Genomic DNA, 27,184 nt, shown 5'->3' on the forward strand with positions numbered 1-27,184 from the left:
AGCTTAAAAAACAAAGACACCCAAACAGAAGAGATAATAGACTAGTACTTGATTGCTACTTTTTAGTGCAGTCTAGGAACACACAACCATCTTTGCTTAATTGCTTCTTTTTCTTTTCTTCAGATTCTCACTCTTTAATCCCCTCTCTTTGGCTAGGTGATTAATTTCAGCAAGAAGTCAATTTAATGGAAGTTACAAATATTGGTATTATATTTAATATAATTTTGATTCACTGTTATAGAACAAGAAAAAGGAGTACATGATAAATATAAAAAAAAGAGAAAGGCAAGAGGCACACATCATCATCATCATTACAATCACCACATTACCAAACCTCAATTCCAAAACAATTCTCTCTTTAACTTCTTTTCCAATCTTTTCCCTCCTTTTTGCACCTTAATTCCTCTCTTGTTGCTTGCACCTTCCCACACTCCATGTTTCTTCCTTTCGCTCTAGATTGCACTTATCTTTCAAAATATATTTGTATAATTCACAAAGAGGGTGAAAAATCTTCTTCTTTCTACAATATCATTCATATTTTAATTTCTTTAGTTGATGATGTCTTGGCCTCTCTTTCTATCTTTCTTTCTTTTGAACGTGAGAAGCAGGTAGAACTGAGATTGGAGAATTATTTATATTAACACTGAAGAAGCTGCAAAAAGCTGCAAAACAAAGCTTTGATGATCTTGACAAATGGGAAGAGCAGCAAGTTTCATTCAAATATCACTCCTACTATTTTGTCTCTTCCTTTGTTCAGGTAACTTTCTTTGTCTTCTTTGCTTCTTAAGCATTTGTATATTTCTAATTTTCTGTTCGTTTCTTTTTCTTGTTCACGAGCCAGCAATCTCAATGAAACTGCAGTTTCATTCGTTGAAATATGAACAGGGGAAGCTAAAAAATTGGCGTGAATTTGGTCATTTCATGTTCAAACATAGTTTACCTTCTTTGATTCAAAGTTTGCTTACTTTACATGTTGGACATAGAATTTGATTGCTTTCCCATGTGGGTATTGGTCTCCTTTTCTGAATTGACCGTCCTTTATCTGAATGGAATTTCTTTTCATATTGCCAAATAGTTAATTGGTGTTAGTGTGTTATTACTCTAGGAAGCTACTGTTTTTTCAAAATTTCAATGATGCATGGTTCTTGTTTCAATTTTAACTTTTCTCTTTATTTGCTCTTTTTGTCCTCAATTATTACATATGACCTGTTATACATAAGCCATATTCTTATTAAATTTTTGCTTTACTGTCTTCTTGTTGAAGATGTTTCTTCTAGCTTCCTTTCTACCAACATAATTGAGTACAACCATAGCCAAAGGTGCCCACAGAGCTGCTCTATAAGAAAAAGAATGTAGTTAGTAACATGAATGTGTGGTTGATATTGAATTTTGAACTAACTATTTGAAAAGATCTTGATTCCTTTTTCCACAACAATAATTTTGCTCTAGTTCTTGTTTGAAATTCAATTCTCACAAACCCAATTCACATTAGGCATCTTACTTTTGCCTGTCTCAAAATTCAGGTGCAAGTGTCACAAGTGCACAACTTGGCATTGAAGATAAAAATGTACAATTAAATTCTTCTATATCCACTACCAAAAGAGACATTACCACACCAATAACAACGGTACCAATCATAACTCCCGCTACTCCCACTTCATCAATACCAATTTTGAACCCAACTTCAACCCCAGAAACAACATCCCCGGCAGCAACAACCCCGAGTTTGACTCCGCCCACCACGACGACCCCTGTATCCTCCGGAGCAAGCTGGTGTGTAGCTAGCCAAAGTGCATCACATACCGCGTTACAAGTTGCTTTGGACTATGCTTGTGGGTATGGTGCTGATTGCTCAGCAATTCAGCCCGGTGGAAGTTGTTACAATCCCAACACCCTTAGAGACCATGCTTCTTATGCATTCAATTCATTTTATCAGAAGAATCCGATTCCAAGTAGCTGCAATTTTGGAGGAGCTGCTGTTAGTACCAGCACTAACCCCAGTGAGTATCTTTATTATTGTTCCATATATACTGCACAGTTACACTTACACCACTAGACCATCACTTTGTTTATTTGTTAATTGGATATCTTTACTATGATTTTAGGTAGCGGTACATGCCAATATCAATCCACCAGGTGACACTCTCCAGCACTGCTTTTGTTTTAATTTATTGACTTCTTGTACAACAAGCAATTAAGAACCAAATTGTGACAAGCTTTAATGGGAATTTGTTGCAGCACAAGTTCATCAATCTTAAACACAACAAATTCTAATGGGGCGACAGTATATGGTGCTGTTCCTAATCCACCGAGCCCCACTGCATCGCTTGCACTTGCAGCAGCCAAGCCTCATAGCATGTCAATTTTCTTTCCTGCGCCATGTTTCCTAATGCTGCAGCTGGTCTAAATTCTAGCTACCACTAGAATTAAAAGTATACATGGAAGCTGTATTCACTTTTTTGAATGAATCAAACTTCAAGTCATGCAATTACCTTTAGTGTTTCTTTTTCTTTCCTCTTTTTTTTTTATTTATTTTTTTTTTTTTTGGGGATATGCTGATTGACTAAGCACATACGAACTTGGTTCAATTTTGGGTTGCTGTTGTAGAGTTGTATGTACATGGGGTAGTGTCATTAGTGATGGAGAGAGAAATCACAAGGGTAATGAAAGCAAAATGGCGAGTTTTTGTACTGGTAGAAATCATGGTTAATTTTCTTGTTTGTAGAGCTCCGAGGCATTAATATTTGTCTATGGATCAATTTGTTTATTTTTTTTTTATAATTTCAATCATAATACTATTGATATATTACAATCATAAATCTTTTGTGATTAATTAATATCATTTTTATTGCAGCGTAGCCCAAATTACTATTCTTACATTGAAGAGCAAACTACTCTAATGATTGGAAAAATAAACTCTAACATTACTTTTGAGTGTGATTTTGTCATGGTTTAGTTTTCATATTAGTGTTTACTGTTTAGAGAGAAAACTACTTCTATTTAAAAAGAATTTGAGTCCCTAGTAAAACGGGACTTGAACTCACTCCCTCGTTCATCTAAAAGGCCCAGTGTGGGATGGATCAATTATTATATTTGTTTTCGGCTATTTTGTTAGTGATGACGGCAAAAATAAGTAGCATGGCTATTTTGGGCCTGGATTCCAACCATCAAGTACCGACAACCAATTCTTTCATTTTCAAATGTCGGGTTTCCTGGTTGGATCTGGCCCAAATAAGAAGCCCATGCCAGTGAGCGGCCCATCTGCCACAGGTCATCTCATGATTGATCCATATATATATAAAACGGAAAATATCCATTTTTCACCCATTTTTTCCAACTTTTTAAAAATATATAATTTTTTTTTGTTAAAATCCACCTAAAATTATATTTTGTTTCACTTTTTTACTTCCGTTTGGAATCCGTTAAGAAAACTAACAGAAACTTTAAAAAATGACCATTTTACCCTCCAAAACGAAAGTTATAATTCCACCCTAAAAATTACCAAAAATTAGATTAATTCCACAACCATCAAATGCAGGATTTTTTTTTTTAAATATATCTGTAATTAGAATGCTAAATTATAACAATAGTATTAAAAATAGTCAAATCTCGCAAACCATCAATTGAATTTAAGATAAGTAGAGTTTTATTATTCATTGAGTTATAATCTCTAGTAGTTAAGATTTTTTTATACTTTATTAATGTACCAATAATGATATTCATCATTAAATCTTATTATTTTTGACATTTTTAAGGTAAAATTATAATTTTCATTTTGGGGGTAAAATGATTATTTTTTAAAGTTTCTGTTAGTTTTCTTAACGAATTCCAAACAAAGATGAAAAAGTTAAATAAAATATAACTTTAGGTAGATTCCAGCAAAAAAAAAAATTGTGTATTTTAAAAAAATTAGAAAAAAAAAACAGGTGGACAGTGGATATTTTCTCTATATAAAATAAAGTAGTGAGGTGACAGAATGTTAGATATGTACAAAAGTATCTCACTGTTACATTCTACGTTTTACATATGGTATCTATTTGAACATACTAAAAAAAGATGTATGTACTAATTAAGGTGATAATTCCTTTTAGCAAGATTATAAAATTTTCTAATTAGTCAACATCGCAAGGATGCAGTGACACATTTGTTTGTATAACAAATAATTAATACATCAGCATATAAGATCGAGCGATTGGATCTCAAGAATTCCAGAACGAAAAGTACCAAGCGATAGTTAATATTCTAAAGAGCGGATGCCGACAAAGGATGATCCAGCTCCATTGCTGTTTGTCCGACCACATAAGAAAGTGCGTTGATCCACCATGTGATCTGTTCTTGTACATTATCATATATGTATACGTACATTTCAGTTAGCCAATGAATGGCTGTGATGGCCTTATCCATCACACACATGTTATTTCAATAAGCCAATGAATGGCTGTGATGACCTTATCCATCAGACACACAGTTGTCCACAATAACCATGTATTTTAAATACAAACTTTGTATTTCTTTCATCACTGACGATTGAGGTGATCGCTGAGTCATCCAGCTCAAATGAACCAGGCATCAATATGTACGTACCTGTTTTTTTTTATTCTTAATTTGTCAAAATCATGAAAATCTTGCTATGAATAGATCGCGTTACCCGATTTTAACATGTTAACCCTTTGCACGTCGTGTAGGCCACATCATTTAACACTCAAGACAAATACAACCCCACTACAAAAAGAATTATTTACTATTATTATTATTATTTTATTTTTTTATATCCTTTTCTTTTTTCTTTTTTCTTTTTTTTTTTTAAAAAAGAAACGTATCCAAATAATTGTTGGTCCGTAGCATATTTGCACATTTCAATAAGCTCTGGCCACACTGAAGGCCTCCCCCTTCACCGTTTGCAACCACTCAAAATAAAATTCTGTTTTATCAAAATGGCGGCTTCATCACATATCCAGCTTCTCTGGACCATTAATAATATTTCCTCTCTTAATTTAGTAATTGCTTTTCACATTTTTGCAGCACACCTTTGTCATGTATGGAAGACCCCCACCTCTTCCGACCCCTCTTGGCCCCGACTGCCACCACCTCCTCCTCCTCCGCCGACGCCGCCGGCACCGCCTGTGCCGATGAAAACGATGCCGATTACCACAGCATCAACCATTTGTCTTCAAACACTTCCATTACCTTCCGGCTACTTGCAGTCATTGTCCTAGGAGTAATCTCCATATGGGCAAACCATGAAGCATCAAAAGGCTTCGATATAACAATCATCAATGAAGCTAAAGACTCTCCGGCGGGCAGACGCTTCGAGCTCTTCTACATATCAAACGACAAGGCCACAAGAATACTCCTCAACACAAGCTCCTTCGCCGAAAACATTCTTTATCCCAATACCAATTTTTCCCTGGACAGCAAGAAGCAAGTTCAGCATGTCACTCTCCGGCTCACCACGAACACGACACAGAGAATATTGGTCGCCGTGGACACAACCAATGAAAGCAATGATGATTTTGTGATTAGTCTAAGTTCATCAGTAATGAGCGATACTAATATTGCTAATGCCAACCACGCAATTGTCTCGGCGTTGCAACGTGGCATGGCTAGGATATGGCTCTGGGACGGCCAGTCTAGGGCTCCCCCGTCGCTGATACAAGGCTTGGTTGAGTACATAAGCATGTTAGCTGGATTTGGGGATGCCAAAAATTACGTGGGTGGTGAGTTGCCAGAATTTGGTCACATTTGTTGGGACAGTAAGGACGCTGGAGTTACGGCAAGATTCTTGGAATTTTGTGAGGTGAATCATAAGGGTTTCATCCAACGGCTTAACCAAGGTATGAGGCAGAGATGGGATAATCGGACGGTGGATGATGCGTTAGGGATGGAAGCTAAGTATTTATGTGATTCTTATAAAATGTTATCATAATTTTTTTTTCCACTTTTAAATAAATTGAATGATAGATTCAGCTTCCAAGTTGCATTCGGTGCTCTTGATAAAAACATGTAGACATAACACATACATTAATTTTTGGGGACAGGTTCTTTTATTTTGAGCTGGCAATATGTGGGACATTTTGCTCTGTCCACGTGACAATTTTTTTAAAGGGTAAGTAGGAAGAGATAAGAAGTTTTGTACAGTATTTTAGATTAGACCATGTTCTCTGAATCTCTGGTGATATGATGATTACATGCATGATTTATGCTAAAAATATATTGTCAACACTTTTGGTGATTGATATTTTTTTTTTCTTTTACCATAATATCACCCACTAATCTTATATACATTTTGTAAAATATGATAGATAATTCTATAAACTGTGTATTTGAGTCCATATGTATTTTATAAAATATGATAGATAGTTCCCCACATCTGTTGAAAAACTTATGTTGGGCGGTGAAGGAACAATAGATTTCATATGGAACCCGAAGTAGCTAGGTTTTATATTGAGAACCACAAAAATTTAATATAAATAAATGGTGAGTTTCTTAGTGGGAATCACTTATCTTGACAAAATTTTAATGATTAGTCCTTCCACCTTAGCCTGCTGAGGTGGTAGGATCGCTCATACGATTCTTTCTCGCATTATAGAGCTAATGAGTTTCAATGAGTTATGTCTGCGTGCCAAAGTGTCTTTTGCATTACGACTAGTACTGCTTGAAGCTTAGAAAGTTCAAAAGTCGAAGGAGAAATCTGCCATTTGAAAACATGAAGGATTTGGATCAACTTCAAGTGCGAGTACTCAACGAAGATTCAAGAACATGCATGCTCTAAGTTCATCAAGGATAAAATTAATGCTCACCGACAAGACAAATAAGTCCGGTCGTCCTCTGAAAACGACAAGCACCATGAAGCCGTTGAATAAGATAAATTATAGTTATGCCTTTGGATTAACAATCACTTTCGACCCAAAGATTATCAATAACCTCAGTAGAGTTTAATTGCCCACACCTTCTTCTTTCGATGCGAATTTAGTTTGTGTCTATATATATAAAATCTTCAATTCAAGATTTTAAAATGTAAAAAAATTTAAAATCGTGTGATTTTAAAGTTTAATTTTATAATAATAATAATAATATTAAAGGATATGATTTTAAAATTTTCTTAAACTTTATCGGAATTTCAAGTCAGAAAACTGTTATAATACATACATGAACTAAAGGAAATGAGAGGAGGCAAAAAACATATGGAAAAAGGTGAGACATAATAGATCGCAGGAGATGCAAAAATCAAATCATTGAAAACAGGAGGAGCCTACAAAACCAGTGGTATTTATAAATCATGGGGTTGCCTTGCCTGCCTCTCTTCAACAACTCACAGAGAATTGGTTTTCATCGCAAGAGACCCCTCAATTTGCATTTATCTCAACATTAAATTCAGTTGCAAGCAGGAATTTCTAACCGTCCATGACAGCTTGCATGATATATACTTATAGCATGCATGCTGCACGTATCTCAAGGCAATTTTAAAACAAAAAACTGTAATTTAAAACTTCTTTTTAATTTTTCTCTCTTTCTCTCTTTCATTCTTTTGTTTTGGATAATGGGGGTCTGTGCTTCGTGAGTGATCAGTACCCAAAAAATTAAAGGAGATAGAATGAAATCATTAACTGAAGCCAACTCCATCGCTCTCTAACTGAAGCAAAACTCAAGATATTAATGTCTTCATAACCTATTTATTTTCTTGAATCAATTTCAGATATATATATATATATTAATGTCTCAATCTTATCCGCTAAATGTAGATGGAAACATTTGAACGTAAGTGTAAACAATAGTGATTTGAATACAACATTTGATTTTTTTAGTTGAAGTCAAGACTCGAGGCTTGGGAAAATCGCATCTTACCATTAGAGTGAGACCACCTTAGCTCGAATATAAAATTTATACCTAAAATAACTGGAAATCATACATATGTCATTCTGCAATAAGAATTGTAACATATAACATTTAAATTAATTAACCACAACTAATGGCGACCTCTAACGTATTACAAGGACCTTATAGGGAAAAGAATTATTGCTGCTTCAAAAGACCGAAATTTCATGATATGGGATGGGTAGGTTAAGTAGCTAGGTTTTTGGTCGCTGGTCACCATTGACAAACCCTTCATTTCCAGCTAACATCAAGTACTTGTCCCTTCTTGTAAGATTAGTGCACTCAAACCCTAATGCATCAGCCAGCTGCCTTTGTATGTGATTTGCCACCTCATGACTTGATCTCCCTCCTGAACATGTGAGCTCTTTGGGCAATTTCCCAAGTATCTGAATATGGTAGCTTGGTCTAGGGTTCATCAAAAAGAAAATGGGATCCAAGCATTTTAGTCCACTGGCGGTGGTCCCATAGAACATGCTCACATGTGTGTTCATTGCCACAGGGACTATGTCATCAGCTAGCTCAGCAAACAATGAGCTAAACCTCAACAAATAGGGCTCCCTGCATGTGGTTCCTTCCGGGCAAACAACCAAGTCACCTTCACTTAGCAATTTTCGCATGGTGTCTCCATCTTTCTTTCTGTCTCTTGTCAATCTGACGGTTCTGATTGGGGCTATAATCTCAGACATTTTGCTTAGGCTATATGTGACTGCAGTCAAAGGCTTAGCTAAGGATTTGCTGAGGAAAACAGGGTCCAAAAGTGTTCTATGTGAGCAAACGTAGAGGACCCCTTTTGAATAACTTGATGATGATGGGCTTTGGCCTTTAAGTCTTATCTCTATACCACTCATTGCGACCAATAAGATGGCTAGTTTGCATGGAAGCATGATGCCCACAAAGAGTCTGAAAATGGCTAGAATGATTCCAACTGGTAGCCACATGAACATTGAAAGAGTTGCCAATGGAGTGGGCAAGAAAGCTAGCCTTCCATCATGAAATATGAGAGGCTTTGGATATTTGTTCCTTGGCATTATAGAATTTGCACTGCTTTTACTCTCTTCCTTGTTCACCACATAAGCTTCCTATAATAATATTGATTAGTCAGCTTAAATACAATTATGTTGTACACAAGTAATTAATCTGTTTACTAATCATAACTCAAATGGGAAAATTTCTAAATGAAGATCTAAGGTATATTGAAGCCAAACCGGAATTGGCAGGATGGTGGTTACCCAAAATTGTAAAAAGAAAATGAATAATGGTTTTTCTATAAATATGACAAAATTTCTCAAAATTGCTCTATGGGCTTCAAAAATAAATTGCCAATATAAGGAAAAAGAATAATTACCTTGCACTGAGAGATGAAGAGTTGGTCATGGAAACTTGAACTTCCGAGGCCAAGTTCAGGCTTCTGGTCACCAAAATAATTGATAAGAGCTGTGTGTTTTACAAGCAAACCAGAGCCACAAACTAAACCAGTAAAATATTGACCAGAAGTTTGCAATTCAGTCCCTACAACACCATCAACTCTCAAATATTCTTTCAAGAATCCCTCGACCATGACTCTAGGAACACTTGTGAACACAAATCTAGACCCAGCTGAGGCTAAAACTTCATAGACTTCAGCATTGAGATTCTCAAGGTAGAATTTAGGCAAAACCGCCCTACTCACATTCTCCAAGTCCTTCGTTTTAAGCCCACAAAAGGTTATGAAAATCATGACTCTTAGTTTACACTCATAGTCCAAGACCCACAAGAAAAGACAAGACAAAAGCAAACAAAATGCTCGCAAAATGCCGCCACCTTCAAAGGCAACAAGCATGAAATAAGGGAAAAAAGATTGGGACCTTAACAAAACTCCATGCATGTCACAAACCACAGTGTCAAAGCCTTTATTTTCTAAATCACACTTTGTAACACTAGGAAAAAGAGGATTTTGATGTGACTGTGACTGTTGGGATGATTTGCCATATGGGTTCCTTAAAAGGAAACCATAGCTTCTCATCTTTTTTGCAGCTTTGTAGCACGAATTTGCCAGAATCTTGTACCAGAGCAAGTCTGCTACTAGCCTCAGTACTACATTAGGAAGCACCATGGCTAATGTTTTTGCTTTTGCTTCTACTTATGCAACGATGTCAAGAGACAAAACACAAGAGAAAAGAAGATAAATTCTGCTTAGGAGCTTTGTGGAGAACTGAAGAAGGTGCAAGAGAAGCAGAAAATATTTATAAGACTCTGATTACAAGGCAGTCTAGTGGCAAGTTGACCAATGCGTTTGGTTAGCCACACACCGCTGGCATTAATTACACTGTCAAAAACTTTTCTTTTCTCCCCCTTGTTTTCGTTAATTCTTTCGTATTATTCAAACAAGAAGCGCGATATGAACATGCACATGAGCACATCCACACATGACGCTACAGAGTTTTATTTTTTCTTAGCTTAGCAACGTTTTTTAGTTAGGTGGGATTGTTGGTGACCGCCATTAAAAGTTTTCATCCTTTGGTCATTGTTTCGAAATTTTTTTTTTCTTTTTCACACTCCTCAACAATTTTCATTTTAGGCATTGGAATGTGTACACAACTTTTTTGGGATATCAATTTTTCAATCCAAAGGACCAGTCCCAAGTTAGATAGCCCATACCATCCGAAAATTTTTGACTTTTTTTCTTTTAAACAATATTTTAAAATTGTTATATACCGGTCAAAATCGTATCAGCAAAATTACGGCTGCTATTTAGGTGATTGACTTTGTTTCGCTATGAACATGCCATGTGTTGACTTCAATGTATTGTCATCTCATATTTCGCTAATTAAGATCCCAATTAGTTGGTAGTTGTCTAAGGACGATCGAGAGATGCTTTTAGTTGCTATAAAAGCAAAGAATTCCGACGGACGTGATGTGGTATTATTGCTAAAAAGGAACATAGGATAGTATATATTATTTTGAACCAAAGAAATTAATCAATGAAATTGCATGTTCTTGAATATAATTTTACGTTTTGTTGATTTGGTAGTTGAGATCATGCAAGTCTCGCTGAGGGTTTGGTTTGGTGAACATTCAATCATTTGATATTACTGTTAGATTATCACGCATAGTGTCTGCGTGAAACATTAGAGGATTCAAATATTTATATGATTTATAGTTTACAGTGCATGATCATGCAGTAATGTTACTATTCTAAAGTAATGATATGTGAAATATGTCATCTAATGCCAGAAAATCGTTAGTTGAATCATGCAATGTATGCGCAAGCTAGGCATGCATTTAGTTTCCCATGGTATTTTGTCCAGTGTCGTGGCATTACAAATAATTTTGCAAAGCTTTAACTTTCTGCCTCGCCCACCTGTTGAACAAAACATAACACTTATAAATGGAGGTGGGGGAAAACAATTAAAGTTGCACGACTCTTAGCCGGTGTGGATTCATTCTCTTTAGGGTTTTGATTTTTCTAAATCTTATTAGGGGTATACCATATATTTGCAATAATACATGTTCAAGCAAATAATAGGCACATCTCTGAACTGCACTATATCTTTTTTAATTTTGTTGATCCTTTTACTAAAACAAAATTTCATGTAATAAAGCTTTGACTTAGTGGTAGATTTTTGCTCTCAACAAGGTTTGTGTGACTGAAAATATATATTTATCTCAAATATTAATAAGGGCATAATTTCAAGCTAGTCTCAATAGACCTTTGGGTTATTTTATGAATTTATTTATGTGTTTAGTTATTAGTAATTTTTTTTTTTTTGTAATGTCAATAGATTAATCAATCCAAAAAAAAAAAAAGTTTGTGCTGGGTATATATGACGATTCATATTACATTTACTGACTTTTAAGGGTTTGACTACTGTATCCTAAAGGTTCTACCATACAGTCTAGATAAAATCCAATGGATAAAGAATTAACATAATAAAATATGATGGTATTGAAGTATAGGGGGGTACAATAGTTAGGGATAGCAAAATTACTTGCCAACTCACAAACCCACTCACTACGGGTAATCTTGCAAGTTGCGGGCAGGTTTGGTATTTCAAACTAAAATCCACTGTAAATTACAAGTGAGTTTGGTATTGAGATAAAAAAATTTATCGGACACCCGCATAAATATCCGCCAATCCGTATTCTTTATTTTAATTATTTATATTTTTAATTTTAATAACAAAAATTACGTTAAAAAATTTAATCATATATATATATATATAAGTTAAAGTTCTTAATTCCTAAATTTAACATTTCTTATCGCTATAGACACACACACACACACAAAAGCTTTTAATGACTAGAAATTTATAATTTTCAAGTTTAATATTACTAATATTTTATTTTAATTGATTGATTTTGTTTGTTTTATTTCAATGACTTGAACCTAATGATTACTTGGTAAAGTTGTGTTTTAATTTCTTTAATAAATTGTTAACATTAGTTGTACAAAATTTACTTGTTAATATTGTTGATAATACTTGTATATTGATTAAAAGATAGAGTAATACATTGATCAATAATTAGTGATGATGATTTGTCTACAACATAAATAATTTGTGTTAGATTAATATATTTTGTGTATTTATTTTAATGTTGAAATTTTAATTTCTTATTATATTGATCAAATTTAGAATTGAGTATCGTATGTCTATTTTTTTAGCTATTGTTATAAGTTTATATTTTGAATTATATAATTTATTTTTTTATGTATTATTAAAAGTATTTTTTAATATTTGTGATTTTAAATGATAAAATCAAAAAAAAAATTCAGTCTGTGGAATACTAGTGGGTATGGTAATTGATAAAACCCGCAACAGATAGATTTTATTAAAAAATAAAAATATAAATCTACTACAAGTTGTAGGTGTGTTTGATAATTTAAATTTTTTTGTGGGTGTAAATTTAGTAACGATAATCATTTAATTTACAAACAAATTTTGCTTTTCTCTATAGACTGGAGAAGAGTACATCTATTTAAAAAAAAAAAAAGAAAAAAAAACATTGAAGTTGATTGAATACCGTCCATGGATTAGTTGAATAGCACTGTACAAGTTGGCGGTGAGACCGTGAGACCAGCATAATTAATTTGCTTTTCAAATACCATGTACATAGAATAGGCTAACCAAACCTATCTCATACTATTCTGAAAATTTGTCATTTACTTACTGAGTAGTGGATCTATCAATCATCACACCTCCAATTCCCTTTTTTTTTAAAAAAAAAAAAAATACTCCTTTTCTAATTTCTACCACACCCCCAAAATTAAATGAACGAATGCAAAATAATTTTGAAACCCAATTTAACTAAAAAATCAACTCTATTCTTCTTCTTCTCCAAAAAAAAAAAAAGAAAAAAAAAACTCTCCTTCTCTCTCTTGCTTTAATTTGTCTGTTATGAAATTTGAAATCTTAACAAAAAGAAAGAAAAAATAATAAATTTATATCTCTCTTTCTATTGATTTTCTCATGTCAGTTAACAAGCCCAAATTTTCAATTATGATTTTTTTTCAAGAAATTAGAAGGATGCCAATAGTTCCACTCTACAACACTTAAATATTTAAACATTTAATTGTTTTCCCCACCCCCATTTTATCGGTGTTATGTTTTCTTCATTAGGTGGCCGAGTGGGGAAAGGTAAAGCTAAGATTGTAATTGCTAACAGTTGGCATATTCCACTATTTCATTGGATGGCATGCACAGCTCAATCTTTAATTAATGGCGGCATCTCTTGTAGAATCTTTGTTGAGATTTGGCATCAATAAATTGGAAAATAATTGTTCTAAAATGGCGCTTGGGAAAAAGTATATTACGCCACCTTTCCGAGAAAAATTGAGAACATGCATGAGATAGAATATGGATGAAAAGAATAGAAAAAAAAAAAATCAACATCGAATTTTTATCATGAGCCTAACATTCTGAAAAATATGCTTGGGACTCTTATAGGATGCTCCATTTCTAAATAGCTCACATCATGGCCGCCTTCACCATACGTATAAGTTTTAGCACCAGCGATTAAGTTATTAAGTTACATTATTTTTTAAGTAATTTTTTATAATTCTTTAATTATTCGACGGAAAACAATAAAATTATAAAAAAAAAAATTATTTATGAGTTGATGTAAATTAATTTTTAAAAAATTGCGGTCTACGCATTTATTATCGACCTATGTTTATGTTCTCTCCGTTGAAGAAAGAAACGGGCATGGAAAATGCTTGTAATCATTTAAATATGATAAACATTAACCACCATGTCCACATTTAAATATTGTCAAGGACATGATGCATATAAACAAAAATTAATAATAAAAATTTAACACAATCAATTAGAATTTTTTTTAATTAGCAAAATTAATTAGAATAAACCCCTCCTCTAAAGTGTTTTTCCAATTTTAGCTTTTCAGGAAGGCATATGTAAACATATTTAAATTTAAATTGATTTAAAAGGGTTCTCTTTTTCCCCAAAAAGAAAAAATTACATTATTACAATAAATAAAAAATAATTTAAAAACATAGTTATAGAATGCATTAGAAATCCAATCCAACATCTGCCATAACTTACTTCGATTACACTAAATAATGGGTTGCATTTGAATGGGATTATTTCATGAACTTTGGTACGGAAAAAAAATTATATGAATAAACTTTGGAGTGGAGTTTGGAAGAAGAAAAGAAATTATGGACTCTTGAATAATGTTGAAAAATCTACGAATGTTCAAACTTTGAAGTCAAATGTCAGTCAAACGAGTTCAAGTTTCTAACCCGGGCGTCGCGCTTACGCACAACTGAGTTATTAAAAAAAAAAAAAAAAGTATAAAATGCGGAGGCGTTCTCTCTGAAACCCTCACTCAATTCATTCATTCTCGCCACTGCACAAAAAAGAATGGAGGACAAAAGAGAAGTAAAGGCAAAGAAGTCACAGAAGAAGCAAGTTCATTTGTTCTATTGTGTGGAGTGCGAAGAGCTTGCGCGCAAAGTCGCAGCTCAATCCGACCTCATTACTCTCCAGTCCATTAACTGGAGGTTTTTAATTCTGAATTCTCTCTTTTCTCTGTTTCTATCAACTTATGTGTGTGTGTGTGTTTTTTTTTTTCAATTTTCTTTGTGTTTCTCTTGCTTTGTTTAGCTTCTCTGCCATGAATTTGATGTGGGGTTTTTTTAATTTTCTCTTTTCTCTTGGCGATTGCTGCTTCACTTGTGAGATTTTTTTTATTATTTAATAAAGAAAAAAAGGAATTGTTAATTCATCCTAGTTGAAGTTGTGTTTAAGTTTTGATACAGAGGAATTTTGTAGTGTTATGATCGATGGTTTATTTCTCATAAAACTCACCCAACACAATTATTGTATTTGTGATTTCAGCTCATAACATATCCACCGCATAGCATAGAAAAATCAATTGTCAGTTTTGTCTTTCGATAGGGGCTTTGCAGCTCTCTTAGGAAATATGGAGACTAAACCATGTTTGAAAAATCCCAAAATTTTCAAGAATTTTTTTTTTTTTTAATGATTTCATAGCATGCGCTGTAAGTGCATTGTATAGCTGTGGTGTTGACCAACGTGAATGTTTTTGTGTTTGAGTTAGAATGGTAATTTTCTGTGCTATGGATGTATCAGGAACTTTGCTGACGGGTGGCCAAATCTTTATATAAATAGTGCACATGATATTCGAGGTCAGCATGTGGCCTTTCTTGCGTCTTTCAGCTCCCCGGGAGTCATCTTTGAACAGATTTCTGTCATATATGCACTCCCGAGGCTGTTTGTTGCTTCCTTCACGCTGGTATTGCCTTTCTTTCCAACTGGCTCCTTTGAGCGAATGGAAGAAGAAGGGGATGTAGCAACTGCATTTACCATGGCGAGGATATTGTCAAATATTCCCACTTCAAGAGGTGGCCCGACTAGTTTAGTCATCTATGACATACATGCTTTGCAGGTTAAACTACATGCAATCAGAACTATTAAACTATGTTCTGATTTTTGCTATGATATGTCCTTTCTATGTTTGGATCGGTTGTTTTTCTTTACCGAAGTTTCTGCTAACTTAAACATTTAGGGTATTATACACCAATATGATGTTGCAGAGTATCTAGTTGTAGATTCTTCAGCTCAATGTTTCCTTGTACTCATTGGCCATCCAAAGTGTTTTTGACGGGGAGTAGACAGTCTGAAGGCACTTTACATTGATTGCACATGGCTTGAATCCTCTTATTCATGAATAAATTGTGTAGATTTGTGAATGATCATTTTTCTTTACTTGTTTGCCTTCTTGACACTTGTGATGAATAAGCTCGTTAACATTAAAAATGTCCATATCTATCTTCAACAACTTTTACCTTTGAAAGATGGCTCTGTTTATCCATGACATGTTTTCTTAAGTACCAGCTGCATGTTTGTTTTTAGAAGGCCTTATTTTTATTTGCCAGTTCTCCTTGTGTAGGAAAGATTTTATTTCAGTGACCATGTCTTGCCTCTGTTTGAGACGGGGATTCCTCTGTTAAAGCAACGTCTGCACCAGCTCCCTGATGCCAATAATGTGAGTACACAGAAAACATAGTCGCCTGTTCTTGTACACTATATTGTTATTCTATGAGTAATGTTTCTGATCATTCTTCTTATTATTGAGGCATTATCATTGTCTGCATATTGATATTGTTGTTTTATTAGAGACTTCACTGAAGGCTTTTGCACTGCACTGTCACTACTATATTTGCTAGCCCATAATCTCTCCAATTTACTTTCAGATAGTTATTGCATTTCCGGATGATGGAGCCTGGAAGCGGTTCCACAAGATGCTGGATCATTTCCCTACGGTTGGTTTTAATTCTTCAATGAATTTAAATAAATGATTTCCCTCTTCCAAGGTTATAAGTTAATAAAACTTCTACTCTAGTTATTGTATAATCTGGATAAGCTGATCCTGTTGAGTGGCAGGTGGTGTGTGCCAAGGTTCGTGAAGGTGATAAGAGGATAGTTAGGATCAAGGAGGGAAATCCTGCTGGTTATCATGTGGTCATTGTTGATGATTTGGTGCAATCCGGAGGCACTCTCATTGAGTGCCAGGTATTATCTTACCTTCCACCTGCTGTTCTTTTAAAAATTTGTGTTTCAGAGTTTGAATGGGTTCTGACCTTCTGATTTTTAAAAACTTGATTCTTTGAATAAATAATTATTCCAACCCAAAAAAAAAAAAGAAAGATTTTTGTGGAGTCAGTACTCAAACATCTTCAATAAGCATATATTATTCATCTAAGTTCTTGGCCTTTTGGGCAAAAGTCCTTTCACATTTATAACTTTTTGTCTACAGTTTTCCAAATTTATTACAAACTTTTTTTGTTCATCAGATATATTGACTTCACACCAATCTGTAAAACAAAAATCATTGATTATGAATTTTTTGTACATTAATATCTCCTGTACCTTAGAATTTGCCAATATGGGCCTTTCTTGGATAATTATTTTGTGGTGCAAGTTGAACTTAAGTTGGACAAGTCTATGGAACCAAATTGCAGATCAGTTAGATCAAGCTTTCTGAAATTTAGCAAAATAGTAGTGGTTACACTGTTCAAATCTGGTAGGGATATGCCTTCCATTTTTCTCTTTAAGCTTCCAGGGCTTTCAGTATCAACTGCTGGTGGGGTAGTTTATACTTTATCTTTATCCTGGCTTTGTATTTTCTTGCATGCCTTTCATTTTTCTAATGATTATTGGGTGTTACTGCAGTTCACTTTCTGAAATAGAAAGAAAGAACAACCAAAGAAAAGAATTTTTAATCTTCTTTTTGCGTGGTGAAAGTGGAGAGACTGAAAAGAAGAAAATAAATTTTGATGTTCTGTTGTTCGCTCAATTTAAATTATCTACAAACTGCAAACATGGATCCTTAACTGACCACTACTCAAGTATAAATTGACATTTCTGGCAATTACTCAATTTCTTCGCTATGTCTTGTTTTGTTTGAAAATGGCATCTGGATAAATTCACGATATAGGACCTTTGCTGTGTTTCTTCGGACTTAAAAATGAGGAGCACATAGCACGTGCATCGAAATTCAAGAAGTCTTGTCATAATATGGGTGGTTAATGTAATTTTATTTGGTATAAATTTGAAAGCTCAAATAGTTCCCTCATTAGTTATGTCATAATATGGGACCTTTGCTGCATTTCTTCAGATTTAAAAATGAGGAGCACACAGCACGTGCATCGAAATTCAAGAAGTCTTTTCATAATATGGGTGGCTAATGTAGTTTTCTTCTCGTTATGGTTTCAGAAAGTTCTGGCAGCTCATGGTGCAGCGAAGGTGAGCGCTTATGTCACGCATGGTGTGTTTCCAAAAGGCTCTTGGGAGCGATTCACTCTCAAGAACGGCGGTAATTACCTGTATTCTCTCAACCATATTATCTCTTCAACTTCAGTGTTCTTATTGCATATAATTTTCAGAAAACATGGAGAATGCTTTTGCCAACTTTTGGATCACGGATTCGTGCCCGCTCACTGTCAAAGCCATAGCAAATAAGGCTCCTTTTGAAGTTTTGAGCCTGGCAGGATCGATTGCTGATGCTCTACAAATCTGATGGATTTTGTTGGCAATGTAACTTCATGAGTACTGCAATTTTCTTATAGGCTAGTTTTATTATTGATATGATATGTATCACAAGACTTGTGTGAAATCCCAACTTCTGTGGGGGGAAAAAATAAACAAATAAATAAAAATTAAATTAAAGTAAAAAATATATATATATCATTGCCTTTCCAATGAACCTTTTTGTTTATCAGTCTTCAGTTATAGCACTTGCCTTCGTCGCTGGCAGAATGACTTACATGTTTCACACCGTGAATATCAAAACTGCCGCACCAGTTTCAGAATTTTTAAGCAAACGAATAGAAAACAAATTCAATCACCATTGTTGGTTCGCATGAGAAATATAATATGTTTACGGACATTCAATACAGTAACGTTTTAGAGTAAATAGAACATCTGTACAACCATTAATCTCATTATGATGAACCGATCCAGTGTCTGATTATTCTCGCTATACAATTAAGTAATAGACCTCCCACAATATTTACGGACATAAACATGCAAATTTGACCCAACAAAAGAACTTTGAAAGATTATAATATAAGAGAGATCATCGTGGAATGCGCATATGGCTGCAAAGACTTTTTCACTTCTCAGTAATATGCTGCTCCAAACTTATTCTTCTCATCCGGTTCAATAACAATTTGCTGCTCTAAATGTTAACAAAATGCTCTCTGCCACTTCACTCAGAAGCTCCCTAGTGAATATATGTGGAGTGTCCATAACTGAAAAGAGGACACCGACCACGATGCATGCATAATATACACTTGTACCTTGGTTTCTCTTCCAACTTTGTACACTTAAATACCTATACAACAGTCAGCACTCCAAGCCACCATATCTTAAGGCCAAGAGTAAAATTTCCAATTTACTGTTAAATCTTCTCTGGCTTCTCATCCGGGTAGCCATTTAAGCTTTCCAAGGAGTCCCCAGAATATGACCCATCTGGCTGACGTATAAATATGTTCAAATTGCTGGAAAGTAAAGCTTCCTGGAAGATCCACAAAAGCATAAAAACAGTTAGCAAAGACTAAACTGAGTCCATACAATATCTTCAACGGAATCACACATATGGTAAACTTTATTTGGACTCTGATCAGCTCATATGCATGTTCTGCTTGTATTATATCAATCTAATCTCTCCCCTAGGGGTACCTTGGGGTGTCACATTTCCACTTAACCCCACCCCCCCCACCAAAAAAAAAAAAAACATAATTGGGACTCTCTCTCCATCCACTTTCCTTTTTCTCCTTATATTTGGGATCACTACATTCTGATCTATCTCCACCCATTTAACCACATACATGGGATGAACCTCTCATCCCTTACAATTTCCACTTTTATCCTTATGCCCCTTTTGTCGGACCACTTCAAAATTGAAGATAGATAAGTTCAAACTGCATAGTATTATCATTTCTATTCTTCATCTTACTAAAATTTGGCAGCTAAAAATAAGTATAGACCATTAAAAGTTGATATGTTCAGGTGGCAAATCCAAATACATTTTATATTTGACAATTCAGTTATGCAATAAAACAATGTCAACAAGTGGACAAATAGGTAAATCAAGAATCACCTAAACAATAGCATAATTTGTTTGACGAATTTTCTTTACAAGAATGATATTAATTCAGACCAATGACTGAAAATCCTATTGAATGGTAAGAGTACTTGATTAGAGAACAATACAAAGACAAATACCAGGGGAAATTTCAACTCACTAGGCACTACATTCTGTAGTTGCAGAAAAGAAAGAGAACTAAATAAGGTACCTGATCACTGGTTTCTTGGCCCTCAGAGTGGAAGACTATTGGCCGGCATCGTTTATCTTCATTCATCAGGCTAGAATTTTGAAAGTGTGTTACAAGGGCAGCCTGGCCCTGGATTCGGGCATATGCCAAGGATGCAACTTTCTCACTATTGAATTTCTCCCATTTCTTCCCATTAAATGCCTGCAAAGATTTCCATCATATAAGTTCTTAGTTGAGTAAATGGATACCCAAGGTTCTTCACATCAGCAATATAGAGTACAAATCAGTTGCCTGACAATCTGATATCTAACACAGGTAATCTTCTATTGGATGGCCTTTAACAATTTTACCATTTATGAATAGAGAACCAACTTCTCCAGCTTTCAACGCACGAATAATATAAAAGAAAAAGTGAATTAAAAGTACGTGCATCAACTTTGGAAACAGTGAGGAAGGGGTCGAACTCGTACCTCGTAAAAGGAAATAATGTGCGAAGGAGACACCATGTTGATAAAGGCATACCCCACATTGCACTTATTCTGCATACAAATAGCTTATCAGCAGCAAATCAATCAAAAAATGTTATATAATAACGAGATTATAGAATTTCCCAAAGTTGAGGTACCTTAAAGTCAATTGGCAAGTACAGAAAATCATAAGTACCCCTGTGATTCTCATCAATGGCAGCCAGCAGCATTTTTGAAGTATACCTTAAAGGAAGACAATAAAAGTAGATATTATCAATAAGCTAACCATCTTCATTTGAAACCAACAAGCACTGCAACATTTTTATAAGAATATTCATAAATTTTCTTACTTATTAGGGATGTTTTTGATCATTAAAGTAGTCCTAGTATCCTCCCCACTAATGATTTTGTCCAAATCAAGCTGATACTGCTTTTTGCTATCAACCTGGCTCCCACTATTCTCAACTCGCCTGGTGCGACCACGTTCAGTAAACGCCTCATTGCTAGTTATTCCTAGTCCCGAGTAAGAACCATTTCCAAAGAAGAGGGGACCATGCCTTGGGAATGACATCATTCTGAGACTAGGTGAACCATTATCAGTCACATTTAACGGAAGGCCAACACCAACACGACCACCAACATTCATCATATAACCTGCATTGTTACGACTTAGACCCATACCCCCTAGCGGAACTGGGTTCGTAAAGGATGTTTCTGGTGACTCAGGGAAAAAGCCGAAATTCCTGTCAAGGGAAACACCAGAGGGAGCTGATCCAACATGATGTTGATGATGTGAACCAATAAAAGATCCATGCCGACTACCATAGGGAAAGCCCTGTCCTTGTCCACTAGACGAAAATGGGTGCCCCACAGAGGATGTTGGCCAGGCAGAAGAGCTGGAACGCTCAGAATAAGGAGGGGGGCTTCCCCATAAAAACTGAGGACCTGATAAAGTTCCAACACCAGAAGAATTTGAATTTGATTCACCAAAAGGAGATTTAGGGCCAGGACTTGCACTTAATTTCTGTTCAGGAAAGGATTGAGAATGCTGATAGGCTGCTCCTTGCAGTGATGCAGAGTTAGAAAACATGTGGTTTGTTTGATTAGCCCTTCCTTGGTCCTTACCAATTGGAGCAATCTTTCCAGTGTTAGATAGATGAGGTGGTAGAATCGAAGCCAACCCGGGCAAGTGATTACTGTTTACGGGAGTGGGTGTTGCCAAACCCGTGGACTTACTAAAAGCATGCAAAGGATTACTATTTATAGGACTGAGTGTTCCCAAACCCGGAGACTTACTAAAAGCATGCAAAGGATTGCGTTCAACTGGGCTACCAAACTGTGCCCAGGTACCTGTCATTGACGTGCCACTATTTAGCTAATAATAGAAAGAAAAAAACATTTCCAAAAGGAGTTGATAAACTTTAGTACACATTATTAACTTCTCAGACTACCACCAAAAAAAAGAAAAAACTATTTACCTGGAGGAGAGTTGGTCACTGGTGAGCCTACTTGATGCCGAAAACCTCGGGCTTCATCTTGTTCCAGCTCTTGATTTAATTGTTGCATCAGGCTGACCATAAACAAGTACCTCGACATTATTAATTTTCTATTTTACAGATGATTCATGACATATAATATAAGTGAAGAAATTCAACAAAACATGATTCAAGAAGGAATATCAACAAAAGAAATTATAAATCATAAAATATGTACATAACATTCAGAGACCATAGAAGATCAGATCCGGTTATTTTACAAAGAATAGCTATCATTTATGGATAGATTTACTTGAAAAAGTAAAAAAAAAAAAAAAAAAACTGTTAGCAGATTTACAGTTGCCAGAAGAATATTATTGAAAAAAAAAATCACCAACGAACAGCAGGTCCAAAAGTGTTACATAAACATAACAAAAACTGCATCTTTTTATTTCTATTTAAAAAACTGAAAGGCTTCCCTGTTCCACTCAAGTGATCTACAATTCACTTGTATCTCACTTAAATAATGGCATTCATTTAACTAGGAATTTCATAAGAAATTGCACTCACAAGTTAGAAAGGTACAGGTATCTTATATTCTCGACTACTGATGATTTAACTGGAAATTTAACTCTGGCAGATGAAGATGGAAGCTGCAACTGGTGTCAGAGGGCAGGTCCGATAATATATGAATGTTCGATAATCTTGCAGTTATCATCAACAACTAATGAGGAAACAAGTAATTTAAGAAGAATAAACAAAGCCACAAACACTATTGTTGAAGCTACTGCTGTGCTTTGATTACCAAAAGGAAATTTTGGAAATCTTTTGAGAAAATGTGGAACCAAGATATCCACTCAGAAATCAACATGCAACACCCTTTCTCAATCAATAACCAACTTGGATTGCATGATCCACAAAATGTTTAAACCACTAAACCCACACTGCATGGTATAGGGGATAGATTAATGCATGTTGATTTTACAAACCATACTTAATCAGCAAATTGATACTTACTTTCGACGTGCTCCACCAGGGCGACTAGGTTCAAGCTTTATGCGTTTCCCATTTATATCACTCCTATTTAATGCTCTGAGAGCCGCCTCAGCAGCTCTCACATCATAAAACTCTATGAATTTGTGATGTCGCTTATGAGGTGTTTCCCTGATCTGCATTTGTACACAGAAACTTACATATTAGGTAAACAATTAGCATAGCGTTCAGGGTACAATTATAAGGATGCGTCAAAGATAAATATATATTGGCAAACAAGCACCTCTTTGACCTCCCCGTAAGCCCCAAAAATTTGACGAAGGTCATCATTTGAAACAGAAGCATCCAAATTGAACACCACAAGGGTCCCTTGATTTACATCCTTTTCTGATGGATTATCCTGGAATTTAGCCAGAAAAATAATTCATGAATAAGTACAGGATGGAATTAACGTCCACATAAAATCATATGACAAGCTATCCTGAACCAAACCTTGGGAATGGAAAAATGAATATCCAGCTTCCTTCGTCGTAAGGGCTTATTTTGTAATGCACGCATTGCAGTCCGAGCTGCTCGGATATCATAGTAAGATATCATCACAAAACCCCTATGCTTGCATGCAGTGTATAAAGTTCTGATATCCCCATATTGCTACAAAGAAAATAAGCATTCAATCAATGACAATCAATGATTGTAGAAACTATCAAATTGAGTTCAAAGTCATTTTCACCATGATAAATGGCAGAACAAATTAGAAATAACACCAGAGAATCACAATAATACACTTCTTCAACCAGACCCAAAAACAGCAATTACAGAAAAAAAAAAACAAAAGGGTTCAGCACTTAAAAGCAAATCACTAAAAGACTTCAATGCACATGGAAACAGGATGTAAATTCAACAGAATACACATAATACCCAAAATTCACTCACATACAGGAAACAAGAGTCATTCAATCATAACAAGAAAAACACAGAAAATGAACATCTCTTTTTCAATAACATTAAATAATATGTGATCTCTTATTCATTTCCTTTTCATAACTTGATAATATTATTTTATCTGGTATATGGAGAAAAACATGAGATAACCTTTTCATTAAGCCTTTGATACATTCTTTCTTCCAGGAAAGATGTTAAAATGTCCATAGCAAGTCAAATACATGTCAGGTATACATATATTATTTGAAAAATAACCAAATTTCAGAAGTAACATGATCAGCAAAGACATTAATAACACAGATACTAATGCCAAAGTGGACATAAAGGTTTTGTAAAAGGAAATAAAAACAATATGACATACCTCAAAGAGTGATCTCAATTCCAAGTCCTCAACATTACTATTGATATTTCGCACAAACAGTGTTCTTGAAGGATGCTCCCCGTATGGATGTTCCCCAGCAACTGTTCCCACACCATTTGAGATAGGATAGTGAGCAATGCCAGTGCCAGCAATCCCGTCAGATATGTTCAGTTTTGACACTCCAATACTAAGGCTCTCATGGGGCTCAAATTCCAACTCCATTCCTCCGCCACTGTCAAATAGATCATCTTCCAAATCCTCCAGTTGGCTAGGCAACCCCCTTAGGTCAAAATCATCTACTAAGCCAGCAAGAAGATCATTTTCATCATCAGGAAGCAAGCTTCCAATTGTTTCAACACCAGCAAGTGGACCATTGCTCTCATTTTCCAGGTCAATTTTGTTTAAAGTTGGTGAGCTATCATCAACAGATTGATCATGGTGTTCTGAATCAGCAAAGTTCACTGCATGTTGGCAAAAGAAGGCCTAAGATGTTAATTTTAAGTAATAGAAATCTACTATATCTTGTAAGAAGAGCTCACACATACACTTCTCATGAGGAAGGACAGGCAGTGAACTAGAAAACAAGCTTGCATCATTCGATGCATTATTTGCTTCTGTTCCAAATGAGATTCCCCACGCACCACTTCCCACTTTCTTAGGGATGGTCAATGATGGAATATTAGATGAGCCTACAAAAATATTGATCCAAAGACCACTCAGAATATGACATCAGCAACTACACTAGAAACATAAGAATAAATGTTTGTCTTGGCTTTCATCAGATTGACAGAGAGAGATATAGAAGGCACCTTTAGAATGGCCCGAAACAGAATCCCCTGATTGTTGTTCCATAAATTGCTCACAGCAGCAAAAGTACCTGGGAGCTAAGCTATTAACAAATTTTCAATTTGTTTATTGTTATGGAGCTGCCTTAACATCATCAAATAGCCATTCATAAAGAGATGCACAGATATAAATCTATAAGAATTGAAGATTAAATCGAAAACAGTACATTAAGCAAAGAAAAGAAAGACGATATAACTATTTAATTAATCTATAGGAATTTACTTAATTTAAGTGCATTCACTAAATTCTTCAGAAATGATCAAAGTGACTGCAAACATGGTCCAAGAGCTCAATTATCTACCACAAAAATGTCAGGCTGAACCAAATACCTCAAGCACAGGACAATTACAATCGAGCTTCCATGATTTCTTCCCTTACTATCACGCTGGAAAACTATTTCGTTAATCAGTTGCCCACATTTCTACTGTTTTTCATTAGTAAAAGCTCTTGTGAAATTCATTAGTAATCAACTAAGTACAAACACAATTACAATTTGTTAAGTGAGAAAATTCAGCTCCATGAACATTACAATCAAAAGTAATTAGCAATTATGAAACAACATTCACTTGAGCCTATTAAATACTCATTCCTCTATACACAATTGAGCAAAGCAAATTCTCAAGATCAGGTACGAAATCACAAACTTCAACAACCTAATAATACATCCAAAACTCCGCGACACATCAAAAAATCAAACAGAATTAGCAACAGTCCGCACAAAGTCAACACACACATGAAGGACAAAAAAAAAATGCCTCATTTAGCCATCAAGTCAAGCACAAACACAAACTCTAAACTCAAAATTTCACTATTTCAGTAACAGTTACTTGAATTCCTAATAAACAAAACAACTGATCACATACGAAAATTACGAAGAAGCGTAAAAGGAAGAAAGAAAGAAAGAAAGAAAGAAAGAGAGAGAAAAGACAGTACCTGTTTGGAGAGAGAGAAAATAAATGAATTAAAGAGAGTCCATTAAAGACGATGATGATGATGATGATGATGATGTGTTCAGAGAATTCAAACAAAGTTTTTGTCTTGATCAGGATTATGTGTATATATATATATTTTTTATATATTAATAAACCGAAGAGTTAGGGAGAGAGAGAGAGAGAGAGTTTCGTAGAAGCAGAGATATTTCTTTCTTATACTCTTCTACTTCCTCTACTCTCGCCGAGAAACTAGACAGAAAAGAAAATTTTTTTAAAAAAAAAAGAAAAGGAAAATGAAAGAGAAAAAGGAGAAAAGAAAAATATCTCACAGAGATAAAATGATTGGAGGGAAGCAAGGACTAGTTACCACTAAAGCCTATATAACACCACACTACAGAACTCTACATCGACACAAATTATTGAACGATGAATTAATTCTCTCTTCCCTCTCAAAATTCCACTGTATTTGAATTCTGTTTGGCGTCCGTTGACAAGGAGGTGAGGTGGGGCGAACTAAGATTCAACCAATTAATTAACCTTCGAGTTTGGGTTAATTACGGGATTGCCATCGGGAGTGAAGCCCTGGAGGGCAGGAGTGCGGTTGCGGTGACAGTGGCAGGATGTGATTGGTGGGAAGAATTGATGGGGGGTTTTTTGTTCACTTTGAGTTGCTGCAACCAAAGAGGTACTGACGCGTAGGATACGTTAAATGAGATTGAGTGCAGAGGAATTTGTGGAACTGTGGCTGGTGACGTGCTGTTGCGTCGGCAGAAGCGATTGGGATTCACCTGCTAAACCGTGTGGGGGCCTCCAGGGAATAAATGTCACAAATCAGATTTCGACACGTTTGTGTTAAGTCACACGAGGCGAGGAGAATCGAGTTTGGGTGAATTTTGGTCATATCAAAAATTTCACTTTCCACTTAGACGGCCCGTGACGGTTTAAGGTTTTACATCATGGGATGCATGCACAGAAGAGTTGTGTTTGGTTTG

General features: G+C 35.1%; 5 protein-coding genes across 6 annotated transcripts; 3 read left to right on the forward strand and 2 right to left on the reverse strand.

Moving 5' to 3' along the window:
* The first annotated feature begins 98 nt into the window (after window positions 1-98).
* Window positions 99-2,726, forward strand: LOC18044450 (PLASMODESMATA CALLOSE-BINDING PROTEIN 2). The gene is made up of 4 exons (XM_006437115.2): window positions 99-757; window positions 1,524-2,000; window positions 2,106-2,136; window positions 2,239-2,726. The coding sequence occupies exons 1-4, from the start codon at window positions 694-696 to the stop codon at window positions 2,405-2,407; spliced, it is 741 nt and encodes a 246-aa protein (XP_006437178.1). The 5' UTR covers window positions 99-693; the 3' UTR covers window positions 2,408-2,726.
* Window positions 2,727-4,840: 2,114 nt separating this feature from the next.
* LOC18044451 lies at window positions 4,841-5,926 on the forward strand. The gene has a single exon (XM_006437116.2). It carries the CDS (start codon window positions 5,039-5,041, stop codon window positions 5,924-5,926), a length of 888 nt encoding a protein of 295 aa, XP_006437179.1. The 5' UTR covers window positions 4,841-5,038.
* A 1,946-nt stretch (window positions 5,927-7,872) lies between these two features.
* Window positions 7,873-10,103, reverse strand: LOC18044452 (glycerol-3-phosphate acyltransferase 1). Its single transcript, XM_006437117.2, has 2 exons — window positions 9,221-10,103; window positions 7,873-8,954 (listed from the first exon to the last, which is right to left on the reverse strand). The coding sequence occupies exons 1-2, from the start codon at window positions 9,965-9,967 to the stop codon at window positions 8,070-8,072; spliced, it is 1,632 nt and encodes a 543-aa protein (XP_006437180.1). The 5' UTR covers window positions 9,968-10,103; the 3' UTR covers window positions 7,873-8,069.
* A 4,437-nt stretch (window positions 10,104-14,540) lies between these two features.
* Window positions 14,541-19,331, forward strand: LOC18044453 (ribose-phosphate pyrophosphokinase 4). Its single transcript, XM_006437119.2, has 7 exons — window positions 14,541-14,875; window positions 15,468-15,783; window positions 16,288-16,383; window positions 16,592-16,660; window positions 16,782-16,910; window positions 18,114-18,213; window positions 18,284-19,331. The coding sequence occupies exons 1-7, from the start codon at window positions 14,736-14,738 to the stop codon at window positions 18,415-18,417; spliced, it is 984 nt and encodes a 327-aa protein (XP_006437182.1). The 5' UTR covers window positions 14,541-14,735; the 3' UTR covers window positions 18,418-19,331.
* On the reverse strand, window positions 18,821-26,535 carry LOC18044454 (protein MEI2-like 2). Of its 2 annotated transcripts, none has more exons than XM_006437124.2 (13): window positions 26,194-26,535; window positions 25,224-25,291; window positions 24,960-25,103; window positions 24,415-24,875; window positions 23,604-23,762; window positions 23,395-23,511; window positions 23,136-23,287; window positions 22,122-22,213; window positions 20,994-21,993; window positions 20,802-20,886; window positions 20,647-20,715; window positions 20,198-20,377; window positions 18,821-19,416 (listed from the first exon to the last, which is right to left on the reverse strand). In XM_006437124.2, exons 2-13 carry the CDS (start codon window positions 25,264-25,266, stop codon window positions 19,300-19,302), a joined length of 2,619 nt encoding a protein of 872 aa, XP_006437187.1. In that variant the 5' UTR covers window positions 25,267-25,291; window positions 26,194-26,535; the 3' UTR covers window positions 18,821-19,299. The 2 variants fall into 2 exon arrangements, with proteins under 2 accessions (XP_006437187.1, XP_006437185.1); XM_006437122.2 differs by having other exon boundaries at window positions 25,224-25,303.
* Window positions 26,536-27,184: the final 649 nt, after the last annotated feature.

The sequence above is a fragment of the Citrus clementina genome, unplaced genomic scaffold, assembly GCF_000493195.1.
Source record: "Citrus clementina cultivar Clemenules unplaced genomic scaffold, Citrus_clementina_v1.0 scaffold_4, whole genome shotgun sequence".
NCBI classification, from domain to species: domain Eukaryota; kingdom Viridiplantae; phylum Streptophyta; class Magnoliopsida; order Sapindales; family Rutaceae; genus Citrus; species Citrus x clementina.